The 14500-nt window shown below is 36.0% G+C and overlaps 1 protein-coding gene across 1 annotated transcript; it reads right to left on the reverse strand.

Annotated features, from left to right (window-relative positions):
* Positions 1-498: 498 nt before the first annotated feature.
* Positions 499-12811, reverse strand: LOC132110312 (solute carrier family 2, facilitated glucose transporter member 9-like). The gene is made up of 11 exons (XM_059516872.1): positions 12630-12811; positions 11206-11304; positions 9806-9966; positions 8468-8592; positions 8232-8377; positions 8075-8104; positions 6479-6649; positions 5610-5711; positions 5383-5458; positions 1491-1618; positions 499-1296 (listed from the first exon to the last, which is right to left on the reverse strand). The coding sequence occupies exons 1-11, from the start codon at positions 12672-12674 to the stop codon at positions 1042-1044; spliced, it is 1338 nt and encodes a 445-aa protein (XP_059372855.1). The 5' UTR covers positions 12675-12811; the 3' UTR covers positions 499-1041.
* Positions 12812-14500: the final 1689 nt, after the last annotated feature.

The following is a 14500-nucleotide window of genomic DNA, read 5'->3' on the forward strand; positions in this document are numbered from 1 at the left end:
TTTGAAAGAAGTGTCCTATGCTTACCAAGACTGCTTTTATTGGATTTAAAATACTGTAAAATAATATATATATATTATTACAACTACTTTTTTTTTTTCTCTCAGATGGCAAACCTGACATTTCAGCAGTCATAACTCCAGTCTTCAGTGTCACATGATAATTCAGAAATCATTCTAATATGCCAATTTGGTGCTCAAGTAACATTTCTTATTATTGATGTTGAAAATGGATGTTCTGCTTAATATTTTTTGTTATTTTTCAATATTATTTATTAATGGAAAGTTCAAAGAACATCATTTAAAATAGACATTTTGGTAACATTCTAAATGCATTTAATGTCAGTTTAGATCCATGTATTGCATCCATGCTGAATACAAGTATTAATTTATACACACACACACACACACACACACACACACACACACACACATATATATATATATATATATATATATATAAAACGTACTTAACCCAAATGTTTGAATGGTATTGTATATGTACTAATACAAATTTACAGATATACTGTAGCAGTGTTCAAAATGTCTGTAAATAAAACAACAGAATTTCTGAAAAGCAAAGAAATATTCAAAATATCAAGTTTGATCTCAGCCTAAAGTCTCTAATAAGGTGGCAAGTTAGCACATGAGCTTTACTAAATGATCCAGTGCCATTTAACACTCACAATAATAAGAGATCGATTCAACCACATATATACTCTCGTAATGATAAAAATATGTATAAGATCTATATACATGAAGGAATTTCGTTCATTAAACAAATAGAGACAAAAAGTAATTTCTCAATAAAAATATACACGTGGCAACACATGTATATGGCACTGTTCTTGCATCCAAAGTAATACAAAGCTCTGGGTGTATAAGCATCATTATAAAACGAAATGTGATTGTGAAAACTAATTTCATCTCATGTTCTGTGATTAAGGAAAAAACAGATCTTATGTTATTCTGAGTCCACTGCGCACAAATTGAAGATTCACTTTAATACATAGATGATAACTGATCTACTGTAATTCCTAAGGTTTAAGGACAGGAGGAAGAGCTGTCGAATTCAAGTGAACCATTTTCCAGGGAGCCGTATCCATTCATCTTTTTCAGTTTGAGCTGGTCAGGGTGAGTGAGGGCCTGGCTCTCTTCCACAGCCTCTTTTGTAGCAAACATCTGACTAATCTCTACAAACGTCTTATTTTTCGTTTCTGGAATAACAAAGTATACGTAGATGGCCACTGACAGGCATATGACACAGAACACCAGATAGCAGTAGGACCCAGCAGACATCTGTAGCAGAGAAATAGAATGGAACGCAAACTAAGTTATTACTTTTTAAAACGGCTGAATTAAATGAAGATGATTGAATTTCACAATGACTGACTTTGACAGATGTTTTCAACATAAGGCGACCGCAGTCCTGGAAAACGGATACTTATACTCTGTGTTCCTTTAGCTTTAACTGCATTGAAGGGATATGATACCTGAAGGAACGGAAAGATGAAGCCGATGGTGAAGTTAGACATCCAGTTAAGAGATCCTCCCACGGTGTATGCAGCAGGTCGATGGGATTGCTTGAAGAGCTCAGCTGTGATCAGGAACGGAACACCCGCTACAAAACAGACATATCCATACTAATGGCATCCTGTGTTTATTTTTCATGTTTAATTACATATCAGAGAAAAAGAGCTGTGAAACCTAGAGTGGTCATATTATTTTGGCCAAATAAAACTCATATAAGTGCATATTATGATAGATAATTTTATGCACATGCATCTATGCATTGCTCTTCTGTAGTGCAACAGTTCTTGGAGGGTGGATAATAAACTAGCTTTATGAAGAGCTCGTTATCTCAATATGCAAGAAGCAGAGTTTGTTCCACTACTTAAGTTCTAATCCCTTTTGGTTACAAGTGAAAAATAAGGAGGCACAAGGTGTTATTTCAAATGTAATGAATTCAGGAACAAGCCAAGCGATGGCTTCATTATTTGTGAGTGATAATTGCAGCAGGAGGCGTGCTGCAGTTAAATTGATAAGGAGCTCTGCTTGTAATTCATTGTTCATGCAGGATTTTGTCTTAAAAAGCCATATGCATCATTGTTTATGAACATTGAGCCATAAAAAAATCCTAATTAAAGATGTAATTACACTGATTCAGACTGGGGCCTGAGAATGAATTATAGATTTTGGAGTTGGGTTGGATAATGCATCAACTCAGTAAAGCAATTGTAGTCTAATTCATCAATTTAACAGAGCTAATCCTCTCTGCTCTTATTGTGTACATAAACTATGAGTCTAATGCTCATGCAGCACTAATAGAGGGAAGCACATACTTTAACTTCCATACTTTAATCTTTGAAACTCTTTAAAACGTCACTATTTTCTCCTCACTATTTTAATTTAATGCAGTTTTGTCAAGATGCATTTGATTTCTGTGTCCTGTTCTCAGTCCAGTCTAAGTATTACCAAACGTTTAATCATAAAATTTTCATCAATCATATATGTATCATATTATATTTTTGTGTAAACTAATAAACTCATAAATCTGTATTTGTACAATGTAGCTTCTGATTGTGTGCTCACAGAAAAAAAGTGTATAATTGTTATATAATACATAATTAAATTTTCTTTAAAATTTTGAAGTAAATGAGATTGAAATAAAACAGTTATTTTAAATTATTATACAAATAATAAACATAATAAATATATAGCACTATTCTGAACAAATAAAATATGAATATACTAAATATATGCAAAATATAATATGTCTTTGTAAAATGAATACACGTATGACAAAAACATAGTGCTTAAAGAAATACTGAGGTCTATAGAGAAGGGTATTCCTGCACACCCAGAGCAAAGAGTATAGAAGCCCAAGAGGCGAAACTCTGTTGTGTTATGGGTAACAGTCTGTAGATGGCGCTGCGGAGGCGCGGCCGCCATTATGGACTGAAAGCTGCTGAAATCGTTAGCGCCAGTTTGAGTGTAGAGGTTTTGCTGCTCGTTTTTAGAAATCTATACAAAACTTGAACTGTGACTCTACAATTTTCATAGTCATGAAAATAAAGAAAACTCTTTGAATGAGAAGGTGTGTCCAAACTTTTGGTCTGTACTGTATATATAGCTATATATATATATATATATATATATATATATATATACCAGTTGAATATGTTAAAGAAATGTTTCTTATTTATTTCTCTCTGTCTCTCGCTCTCTCTTTCTCTAGAGTTGAAGCCTACAGCCATTCTATCCATTCATATCCAATTACATATATATATATATATATATATATATATATATAAACATTTTTGAATCATTCTTGTGTCTTGTCTTGCCTCTCAACAACTTTTAAAATATTAGCTGTAATTTATTGACTCCATACGCTGATTACAACTTTAACTTAGCCTACCTGATAATGAGCTTATTCACCTTAAGAAGGTTAATCAATATACTGTATAATTCAAGAGACTGAGACTTTTAAGTTTCTTACTTTTTTACAATTGTTTTAAAATTGATGTACATCAATTTTACAAAATTGATATTTCATTTATATTTTTTGTAAATTCATGTTTAAATTTAAAATTGTGACTCAAAGCACACTTAGTAATTAACCTCTGCTGCATTTTGAATCAAAAATCACATTTAAAAACAAATACTACTGAGATTAATATATTGATGCTATATACAAAGTAACGTGACTGCAAACTAAATGAACAGGGTACTAGAACTGCGGTCCTGAAACTGCAGCCATCGCTATATCATCCAGTACGGTAGGTGGCGCTGTCACGAAAAACTAGGGTCCTAGATCTGCGGTCCTGAATCTGCAGCCACCGGTTGTGCAGGAACATACTCTATACCATAGACATGTATAGAAAGGCTAGATAGCTTACCGGCGCTGAGAGCCAATGGGACCCGACGACGTCACACGGCGGCCATCTTAGGACAGGACCGCTCGTCCAGTTATAACATTAAAGTCTATTGTGCATGTAGTGCTGAAATAACTATATTTTGCTCAATTTTCAACCGATTTTCAAACGGCTTGGTGTGTCATAAACTTCAGGGATGCGGCTATTTAACTGCATACTTGTGAAAAATTATAGCCACGGAGTTTATTAAGAAAATAGTATATTAAGTAGACTAGACAGGTAAAGTACTAGGTATACCCATACACACACACAGTAATGATGTCAATATTTATAAGGTACATGAAACATGAAATAGTGCAATTTAGTTTATTACTAATATTTACATTATTAAATACATGTGTAAATTTATGTATAATATAAATCTGTCTCAAGTTGCCATTCTGTAAAATAAAGAGAAAAGAGATGGGTCTTTGTTTTTTTTTTGTTTTTTACTTAGGTCCAAAGGCACACAATTAGAAAAAAACTTACAAAAAAAATATACAAAATATACAAAAAAAAAAAAAAAAACATTAAGACACAATTGGACACAAAACTCTTTCCATCAATACAATAAAATCAATACAGCTCCTTCCCTCTCCTCTCATTTTCCACAAGCATAATCAGAAGTTCTGTAAACAAAAAACCAACAAAGTAATCCAAATGTAAAGATGTTTTTAAGAAACCAAACCACTTGGAAATCATGTGTAACTCAAAGCTATGTTGAAACGAAAGACTAACCCTGCCTCTCCCACCAATTTACAATTGCTTGGTGACTCACTTACGACCTCTTCACTGCTAGCCAGCAAATAAATACAACCACATCCACAAAATGACATTTAGACAAAAGATTAGGTTGTCAAGAAACGTTGTTGGTCTAAGGAAACCTGTTAATAATTGAAAATGTCGACTGTGGTATCACTTTAGAGTAGAGGGCAGCCATGAAACACACAGCTACGCTGCAATGTTAAGCGTTTCTCAAAACGTGAAGCTACAATTTAAACATCGGCATCCGCACAAATCATAGCCACGTTAATAAGGTTTGTAATAAACCAAACCGTTTGTAAATCCGTCAAGAATTCAGCAAGTTACGAGCATTTTAGTTGGCGTATGTCACTCACCTTCCGTCCACAGCAGCAGGGAGCAGCAGCGCAGTCTCCTGACCTAAGATGGCCGCCAAGTGACGACACTGACTCCGCCTTGAGCCATCTAGCCTTTCTATACATGTCTATGCACTATACTGAACTGCCCTTGTGTTTGCTATTCAAATATCTACCCCCAGGTGTCGCTATTTCACTATTTGAGGGAGTCATCTGGGACTTCAGGGTCAAGGAGCAGACAACTACTCATCTAATTGAAGCAGTGCTCTACTGAATGTGCCTGAGCATGATTGAAAGTGATGCAGCCATGTAGACCACTTTAATAAATAGATTAAGAGAAGAAGAAAGAGTGACAAACACAAAGAACTCACCCGGCCCGATGCAGAATCCAGCAATGATTCCAACCACACACCCCACACTCACATACTTCATGAAAGGCACATGTGTCTGAAAAGTGATAGCAATAAAAGGCGATAAAAAAACGAAAAAAACTGCATTGCCCAAATTTTGACACAGGCATTTCAATGAGCAGTGCTATTAAAATTTATTTAAAGTTAGATTTAAGTATTTTTCACTTTTATAACTATATTCCACTTACTTGAAGAATGAGAGACAGTGTTATCCCAGCACAACACATTCCCATGACACCAAAACCTCCGATTATCAATGGCCTTCGCCCAAGACGCTCGATGGTGAAACACTGAATGAAAAACAAGACATGTAATGTGGATTTTCACAATAGGCATTGCCTTTTTGTCTTGATCAGATTAATTAGTAACCGCTGTCTTGAAAGGAAGACTTTCAGTGCTTTCTTGAAAGCAAATGTCGTAGAAGCATAAAGTGGAACCTTGTTTTTTTCATTAAGTGCTGCTAAAATTGAGCGCTAAAGCTCTGCACTGTTGACTTAAAGGCGAGTGAAGCTGACATAAGAATGAATAGCTGTAATTTTATAACCAATCTCTAGCCTTCCTCTCGTGTGCCATTCGCCTCCCGAGTGAGGGCCAATTGACACTGACAGCAATGAGTTCTTCTGACTAACAGCGTGCCTCTTTCTCTCCGTTTGCTGCTGGTGCATCACTAAATCCCGGCTAAGCGACACAACTGGGAGAGAGAGAGACTGTATCTGGCCTTCATTACAGCTAAGAAAGGAGACGACAAAAACAAGACACATCAGTCTCTCTAACGCTCATCTTATACAGTGATTTTTATGTGTGTCACAGCAGAAAAATACACAATGTGAGCTGGGAAAGATTGAGTGCAAAGCTAAATGAAAATGATTGAGATATGAAGAGACGCCCTTTCTACAATGTAGCAACTCTAGTGAAGTAATAGACCAAGTGATGTCTAATAAACAATTTCAGGTCACTATATAACCCTGTCAGGTAGTCTTTTACCACTATCAATAAATGAAACAGACAATTTTCGCATTCGACTCTGTGGAAGCATCGGTGGAATATGAAAACTCACCCCTATGAGGCCTGCAATGATCTCTATAGCTCCAGTTCCTACAGTCGTGTACTGGATCTCAGGAGTCGGGATCCCAGCGTTCTCAAAGATGTCGTTGGTGTAAAACCAGATCTGGGGAGAAGAGCGAAAGGATAGTGATTTTGGCTTGTACAGGTGGCATATCGTGACTACGAGTGGTTACGGCGTACAACACTTCAGATTCAATTTGAGAGCTGGAGGGCTGTGTGTGAGGTTAGGCAGGGGGGTAATCAGAGGGAACACAGACGGTTTGAGAGCTGCTGGGACTGTAGAGGACACAAACGGCCTGCCTCTCTCCTGCTGCTCATGCTGAAGTCAGCCAAGACTCACCACCTGTCAGCCCCATTTACACTGAACACACACACACACAGACGCTCACCTACCACCTAAGGGCCCTTCAGTCAATGTCATTTAATAATCAGATTTGATATCAAAACCCCACAGGGCAGACATGGATAGTCCTGCTTGGATTTTACATCAGCAGCTCAGAGTACCAAAGAGTTTTTTTTATTTATTTATTAAGATACTTTCAGCTTTGTACCCAGATAAGACTGTTAGGAATGCTGTTCTCTTGTCCAGCAAGTAAAAACTTTTGTTTATTTTATAACAATCTCTGTAAAGACCAATTTTTTCTGAATTCGTTGAATCAATGTCAATGGCTGTAAATGAATTAAACTGATGAATCACCACTGAGATAATGGCTTTTATTTATTGTTCTGTTGGTGGTTGTGGAAATTAGATGGGGTCAAGACATGACAAAAATAGAAATTGCAGATATTTTCCTCATTTTGCAGCATAATCTGTGGAATTCTGCAGAATGTCATGTGATAAACAGAGCTGAGAGTTTTCAGTAACAAAGCATTGTCATATTAGCCCACATCAAATGAATGAATAAATGAACAACAAGCAAGGAGTGGGGAATATGTATAACTTTGTGAATGATGGCTGTTTGAATTCTGCTGAGCTTTGGGCATGTAATGGTAATGAGCTCTCTATCTGTCTTTATCCTCATTATTACATAAATAATTATTTATTACAATTTATATGACATTTCTATAGAAAAACAAAAACAAATCTAATATACACACAGTCTGTTATACTGATAAAACCTTTTAATGTGATGGAAACATTTGTAAAGTTTCTTTCGGAGAATATATTTAATAGCACGGTGTGTTTTTGCTGAGATGCATCAGAATTCTTCTTCATGATTCTGATCATAATATAGATGCCATATAAGAGCACTGCAGAAGCAAATATAAAAGAATGGTGTCAGCTGATAGGTCTAACTTTAACACTACCATCAAACTACTATTCGGGGGAAAAAATAATATCCTTTTTTGGAATCACAAGCTAATTGTTAAATTGTTAGTTCTGATTTTGAGGGAGTGTTACTAGATCAAAAAAGATCTGCCAAATGACTATAATAATCATCTTAACGATGTAGCAATTAAAAAATACATCTAATTTGCTTGAATAATAGCCTTTATTTATCACTATAGAAGGGTTGTGCAAATTAGACTGCATAAACACTTGATGGTAGATGGTAGATGGTAATTTGTTCATCTGAAGTTAAAGAATAAGAGACAGAAACAGGGGCCAGTGCTCCTCCTGTCAAACAAAACAGCACTAGTTAAAACAGAATACTGAACTCTGTTTTATAACTATTCTAAAAATAGAAGAGCAATGTAATTGTATGATGTTAAATTGAACATTGATGTTAAGTTCCCTGTTGTACCTTTCCCAAAAGTTCATGCAAGCCCAAGACTTGAGCTGAGAAAACCCCAGCACAAATGAAAATGCTGGGCATGAGCCCCAGGAAGCCTCTCAGGTTTTTAGGAGCAATCTCTCCCAGGTACATGGGCACCACGCTGAGAGAGATACCTAGAAGTTGGAGATGAGGAACACATGTCAGAGTCTATTCATGTCAAATCTTACTTTGCTATACCTGCTTATTTTTTAGTTGGGACATACCTGAATGTATTCCTGTTATAAAACGACCGAAGATGACCATTTCGGGTGAACCGCAGATCCTGCTAAACCCCATGACAGATCCCGCTATGAACACCAGTACAGTGGAGTTGACCACTGTACCTTTTCTGCAAAAGCAAACACTGTGAAGTTCTGGCACTGCTCATTAAGCTAGGACAGTCATGCTCGATAGCCGGTCACCTGGGAGTTTAACTATCAAAACCAGAAAACTGATGTTTCATGACAGTGCTGCTGGGTGATATTGCTGCATTCCTTGATTAGTTCTATCAAGTTGTTAACTTTCCCCCTGATTTACAGACGCCTGCACCGTGTTCAGCGTTATGATCACCTTACTGCTTTAAAACATTTTGCTGGACTGAAATTGATTAGAACAATAAATAGGGTCATGAATCATCATCTTTCATTTGCATTTAAATGTCTGCAGGCAAATCTTGTGGCACCACTCATAGACACTAAGAACAGACTAGACAGGTGTACTTCCAGATTCTTTGGAGAGTACAGAATAGAAGTGTAAGATATGGTTAAGAATTGCAAACAAAGTGGTCTTGTTTCTATACAATAATATGCTACCACAGCTATAAAAATGATCACTTTGGCAATTTAAAGTAATGTATTTTCTAAAAATAAAAACTCATTATTTACTCATTCTCATTATGTTCCAAACCAGAATGACTTCCTTTACTATTTTCAAACCAATTACAATTAATGCAGATAGATGCTTTCAAGCTAAACACACACACACACACACACACACACACACACACACACACACACACACACACACACACAAAACATTTTCATTAAATCATTAAAGTATTATAAAAGTGATCCATATGATAAAGCTATCCTATGGCTTCAGATGATTTGGATGTAAGTCACACAGACTTTTATGACACTTTCACTGAGCTTTTGCCTCGTTTTTGAGGCTTTAAAGCTCTATTCTTTATTCTTGGTAATTGCACAGAAAAAAACGTGATCATTGCTTTTTTCAAAATGTATTCTTTAGTGTTACATGGAAGAAAGAAAGTCATACAGCTTTGGAACCACATGAGGGTAAATAAATTATGGTATTTTTATTTTTACTTGAACTAATCACCAACAAAGACGATTGCAGCTAACTGGACAGAACAAAATGCCTCCTATTTTCAGAGTGCAAACAAGGCCATTTACAAGGCAAAGGCAAAGTCATTCAGCGCGGTCAGAGAGGTCAGGTGAGGTGACAGATGAGGAAGAATCTACCTCAGTGGCCTTGACACTCAGAGGAATTCCTGGCAGAGTGACCACACCAAGCCAGATGTTATGGGTCTCCTCCTGACTTACCTTCCAAATTTGGTGACCAGAGTGCCCACCATCAAAGAGCCGATCAGGCCTCCAATCGCAAACACAGAAACGGTGAGTGAATACATGAGCGTCAGGGCCTCCCCATTAAATCCAGTTCCATTGCGACTTACCACTGTATGGTTATAGAAGTCTTTAATGTACTGTGAGTGACAGGGAAACGGAGAGACAGACAGACAGAAATTAAAGTGAATAGTTCAGCTAAAAATACTGTTAGCATTTTTCTTACTGAAAAACTTTTTGATATTTTGTTTAATATATGAACACAAGGTAAAGCATCAATAGCCATTCCCAATTAAAAAAAATTTCTTGTTTTTTTTTTCAAGTTTTCATATTTCTTCAAGTTTCGAAGCATCTATTCAGTGAAACACGTTGCAAGCTCTTCTCTATTTCTTTCTTTATATGCAACTCACTCTCTCAATTGCCTGTACTTTAAGATTACAGTCTAATTTAATTTAATTTAATTTAATTTAATTTAATTTAATTATCTTATGTACCTTTTCTTTTCTATTCTAAACTTAAGCTGGAGCACTGCAATATCATTTAACAGGCTTTGGAAAACTCTTAATATAGTCTTTCAATTTACTCAACAATAAATTCAACTAAAACAGAGTTTACAAAAAAAAAAAAAAAGAAAAAACAAATGGATTACTGATAATATTGATTGAGCTTCTGCTTAGAGAAAAAAATTTGATTTTTTTTTGTATCCTCTTTCTTAGCACATGTTGTTCCAAGAAAAACAAAACAAAGCAAAACAAAGCCACTTAAGTAGGGTATATAACAGCCAGTAAGGAGACCAGACAGGAAAATTTTAATATTTTCATCATTAACAGGCTAATGGGGCAGGGCAAATAGGTCCCTACTTATATACATGAAGAGCTGCTAGAGGCAACCACTGCAGCACACAATGCCTGACAAGCCTAGATGAACAAATAACATCTAACTGACTCTTCTACAAAGATGAAAATAAGGCTTTAACACTTTGTTTCTTCAAGTTTATGGAAAAAGTCTAAAGCTAACTTTCACTTTTTGTCCCATATCATTATGCTGGGCAAACCGCAATGCTCTCTGGTTAAAATTATGATTTATTTATATAAATCTAATGTATAAATAGTAAGTACCATATATAAATATATCAATAACACTTTTACAACAAGAATGCACATAGAATTCCCTGTAATCTTGCATCAGGAGAGCCTCTGTTCAGGCCACTTTGTTTATTTCTTCCTCGAGCCTGACATGCATGTCTCTGCTGGAAGCCACTTTTAAGAAACTTTTTTGATGAATGGAAATACTGTAAATTGGCTATGTTATCTACTGGTTGCTTGTTTTGATGAGCAGTTTTGGCGATCAAGAAACTGAGTGTGACAATGAGCTCTTACCCCAGCAGGAGAGTTGACCACAGCTAAGTTGTAGCCATACAGCATTGAGCTACCAAAGGAGGTGAGGAAAGCCACTGCCAGCAGAGATGAGGTAAGATGCTATAAAAAAAAACGAAAAAAGAAAGGAGAAAATATTTATGGCCTGTAAGCTATCATTTTCCTTAACCCCTCCCCCTCCACCGCCCCTTAACGTGAAACGCTATCTCTGTTGTTTCTGTTTCTTTAAAATGGTATGACTGAAATGATGAGCACATGCATGAGTTCTGATGTCAAAGAATTACAGTTAGAATTAGTCTCAGACATCCTTACAGTGTTTCAAAAGAACAAATTCAGAAATTAAACAAAACTGACATTTAATATAAAATATAGATAAACAGTGCTCATTACATAAATAATGAGTTTGCATTTACGTGTCTATTAATGTGTTGAACAGAATTTAATATGTATGTGGCACACTATATATATATATATATATATATATATATATATATATATATATATATATATGTATTTAGTTTTATAAACATATTTTATCTGTATATTTATAAACATTCTATTCTATTCTATTCTAATGATCTTAAAATGCTGTAGAAACAGTTCAAGTAACAAGAGGAGAGAATAGCTTTCTCATGGTGTGACTTCAGTGGTGTTAGACTTCAGATCATGAGTGGAAAACTTAATTTGACCCACTAAGTGGTCAGATACAGTTGCTTATGCTAGTGCTACACGTGAGGGAAAATGCTGAGAAAATGGCTTGTGACATTATCTTAACGCCTTTTACGTACATAAGTAAATTTGACATTAAATATTGCATTCATATTATTGATATTAGAAAAACCTCTTATTATTACAACCTATTATTACAAAACCTTCATCAACCAAACTTCAACAGCTTACTAAAATTAAACTTTAATGAAGTAGGCTACCATCTGAGATATTATTGGCGATCCGATCAATAATACGGTTTAACTGAAAGTGAAAGTGAGTGAAAGTGAAGTGACATTCAGCCAAGTATGGTGACCCATACTCAGAATTTGTGCTCTGCATTTAACCCATCCGAAATGCACACACACAGAGCAGTGAACACACACACACACACACTGTGAGCACACACCCAGAGCAGTGGGCAGCCATTTATGCTGCGGCGCCCGGGGAGCAGTTGGGGGTTCGATGCCTTGCTCAAGGGCACCTAAGTCGTGGTATTGAAGGTGGAGAGAGAACTGTACATGCACTCCCCCCACCCACAATTCCTGCCGGCCCGGGACTCGAACTCACAACCTTTCAATTGGGAGTCCGACTCTCTAACCATTAGGCCACAACTTCCCCATAAATGATAAGACAACTAGAACGAACATAAATAAGTTATATTTCTATTAAAAAGAATGACACATTTAAAACTGTTAGTGATTAAATAGTCTACTTACCAATGTTATTTTGCTTGGACTAAGAATTAACACTTCTTCAGCCATTTTCAAGTTATTTAAAGGCTACAAGACTTATATAATAAATTATATGAGTTAGTTTAGTTAGTTTCTACTGGCCGTCTTTCTGAGCTACAGACTTCATGTTGGACTTGAGGGTGTGGTCATAGCTGACATAAGGGCGTGGTCACGGTAGATTGACAGCCAGCACATCGTATGATTGACAGCGAAGCGGCCTCTCATCGCATCAGTCCGGTCCTGTGCTCGCGCTTCTCGCACTGGCACTGCACTTCCGACCGAGGCTCGCGTTTCTTAACAAGACCAAGCTTGTACAATCACATGACAGTCAACAACGTGATTCCTGCTGAAATCAATTAGCTAAGTGAATTTACAAAGTCTGCGGTCACTAGGACGAGGGAACTACGGAGAAAACAATAGTGAGTAATCCAAAAAGACAGCACAGAGAGCAAAAAGGCGATATTCATGAACGGTTACTGTATCAATCGCGGTAGAGAGAATGAATACATTGAACTAGTTAGTTTGATAGCTGCTATTTCGTTAACTACATGTCCTGTTTGTTATAACTGTAGTAGCCTACACAGAGGAAGTTTTTATGATGATCTTAGTTGGTAGATATTAATGATGATATTAGACGTGGACTAATGTTCTATAGTATTCTATACTGAGAGACTCTTACTTAAAGTCAACATGAAATGAGTGTAGAAAACGTCCCCTTCCTGCTGATAACTCTTATTTAGATATTTTAGCCTTGTTTAGGCTATCCTGTGTTTTAGCCCGTAGTAAAGTTTATGCAATTATTGATCCACTGAATTTATGCTGACTTTATATTTGTCTATCAGGAAATGACAATTCACCCTGTCTGTTTTCTAAATGCATATTATAGGTCAACAGTTCTTTAATGCATGCATTTTAATTATTATTATTATTATTATATTTTAATGTTTAATCAAAATGTCACAACTGGATCTTCCAGTGAAAATAACAAACATCTTTCTGGTGACGTATGCCAGACTTCTCGCCACTGCAAAGTCAGGTTCATCTGCATCCATTTTTGAGTACAACGCACTCACATCTTAAAATCCGGTCAGCAACCAGTGCATATAACTAAGTCCCCAACCTAAATTAATTTTTTTAATGCATTATTATTATTTTGGGTGCATGACAATTATGGAACAAAAGATCTGTTGCCACTTCTGCTTCATTACACCTTTAAGTCCTCTATCTTTTCTTGTTAAATATCCAGGTTGACCTTAACTAAAGGTGAAATAAAGTAGTGGAGACAGATTAAGATTTAATATCCTGAATGCTTTAAGATTTATGGTTAGCTATGCGAAATCATTGATTTTGTTAATATCTTGCTTTGTATAACAAAATTACGTTTGTAGCTAATGAGTTTGATTCAAATGGAATGTTATAGTTTGAGTCACAAGTTAGGTGATATAATCATCGTCAGTTGAAGTGTGCTGATAATGATGATGACATGTTTTGATGCATGAAAGATCTTCCTCACTGGCCTGTGTCTCCCTCAGGGACTGCAGTATCTGACGAATCTGTTAACAACCTCATGCAGCTTTATGGAAATCATTTGTTTTAAAATAATACTTATCACATAGATACTAAAAGGGGCATGTGTTGTTGGGGCAACCTAAATATGAAGATATGACCTTTGGTATGAAATACAGTATAAATTTACCTTATTTTATAGTCTATAAAACCAAATCAGAAAGCAATATTTTGTTCTCTGTTTTCACACTGACTCGGACCTGGTTTTATTTTGGCACAGGTGGAGTCTATAAATGCATAGAGTCTTGTTCTTCACATTCTCATAATTTTCTCTCCTTCACTCTTCAATC

This window comes from Carassius carassius, chromosome 30, assembly GCF_963082965.1.
Source record: "Carassius carassius chromosome 30, fCarCar2.1, whole genome shotgun sequence".
Classification (NCBI taxonomy): domain Eukaryota; kingdom Metazoa; phylum Chordata; class Actinopteri; order Cypriniformes; family Cyprinidae; genus Carassius; species Carassius carassius.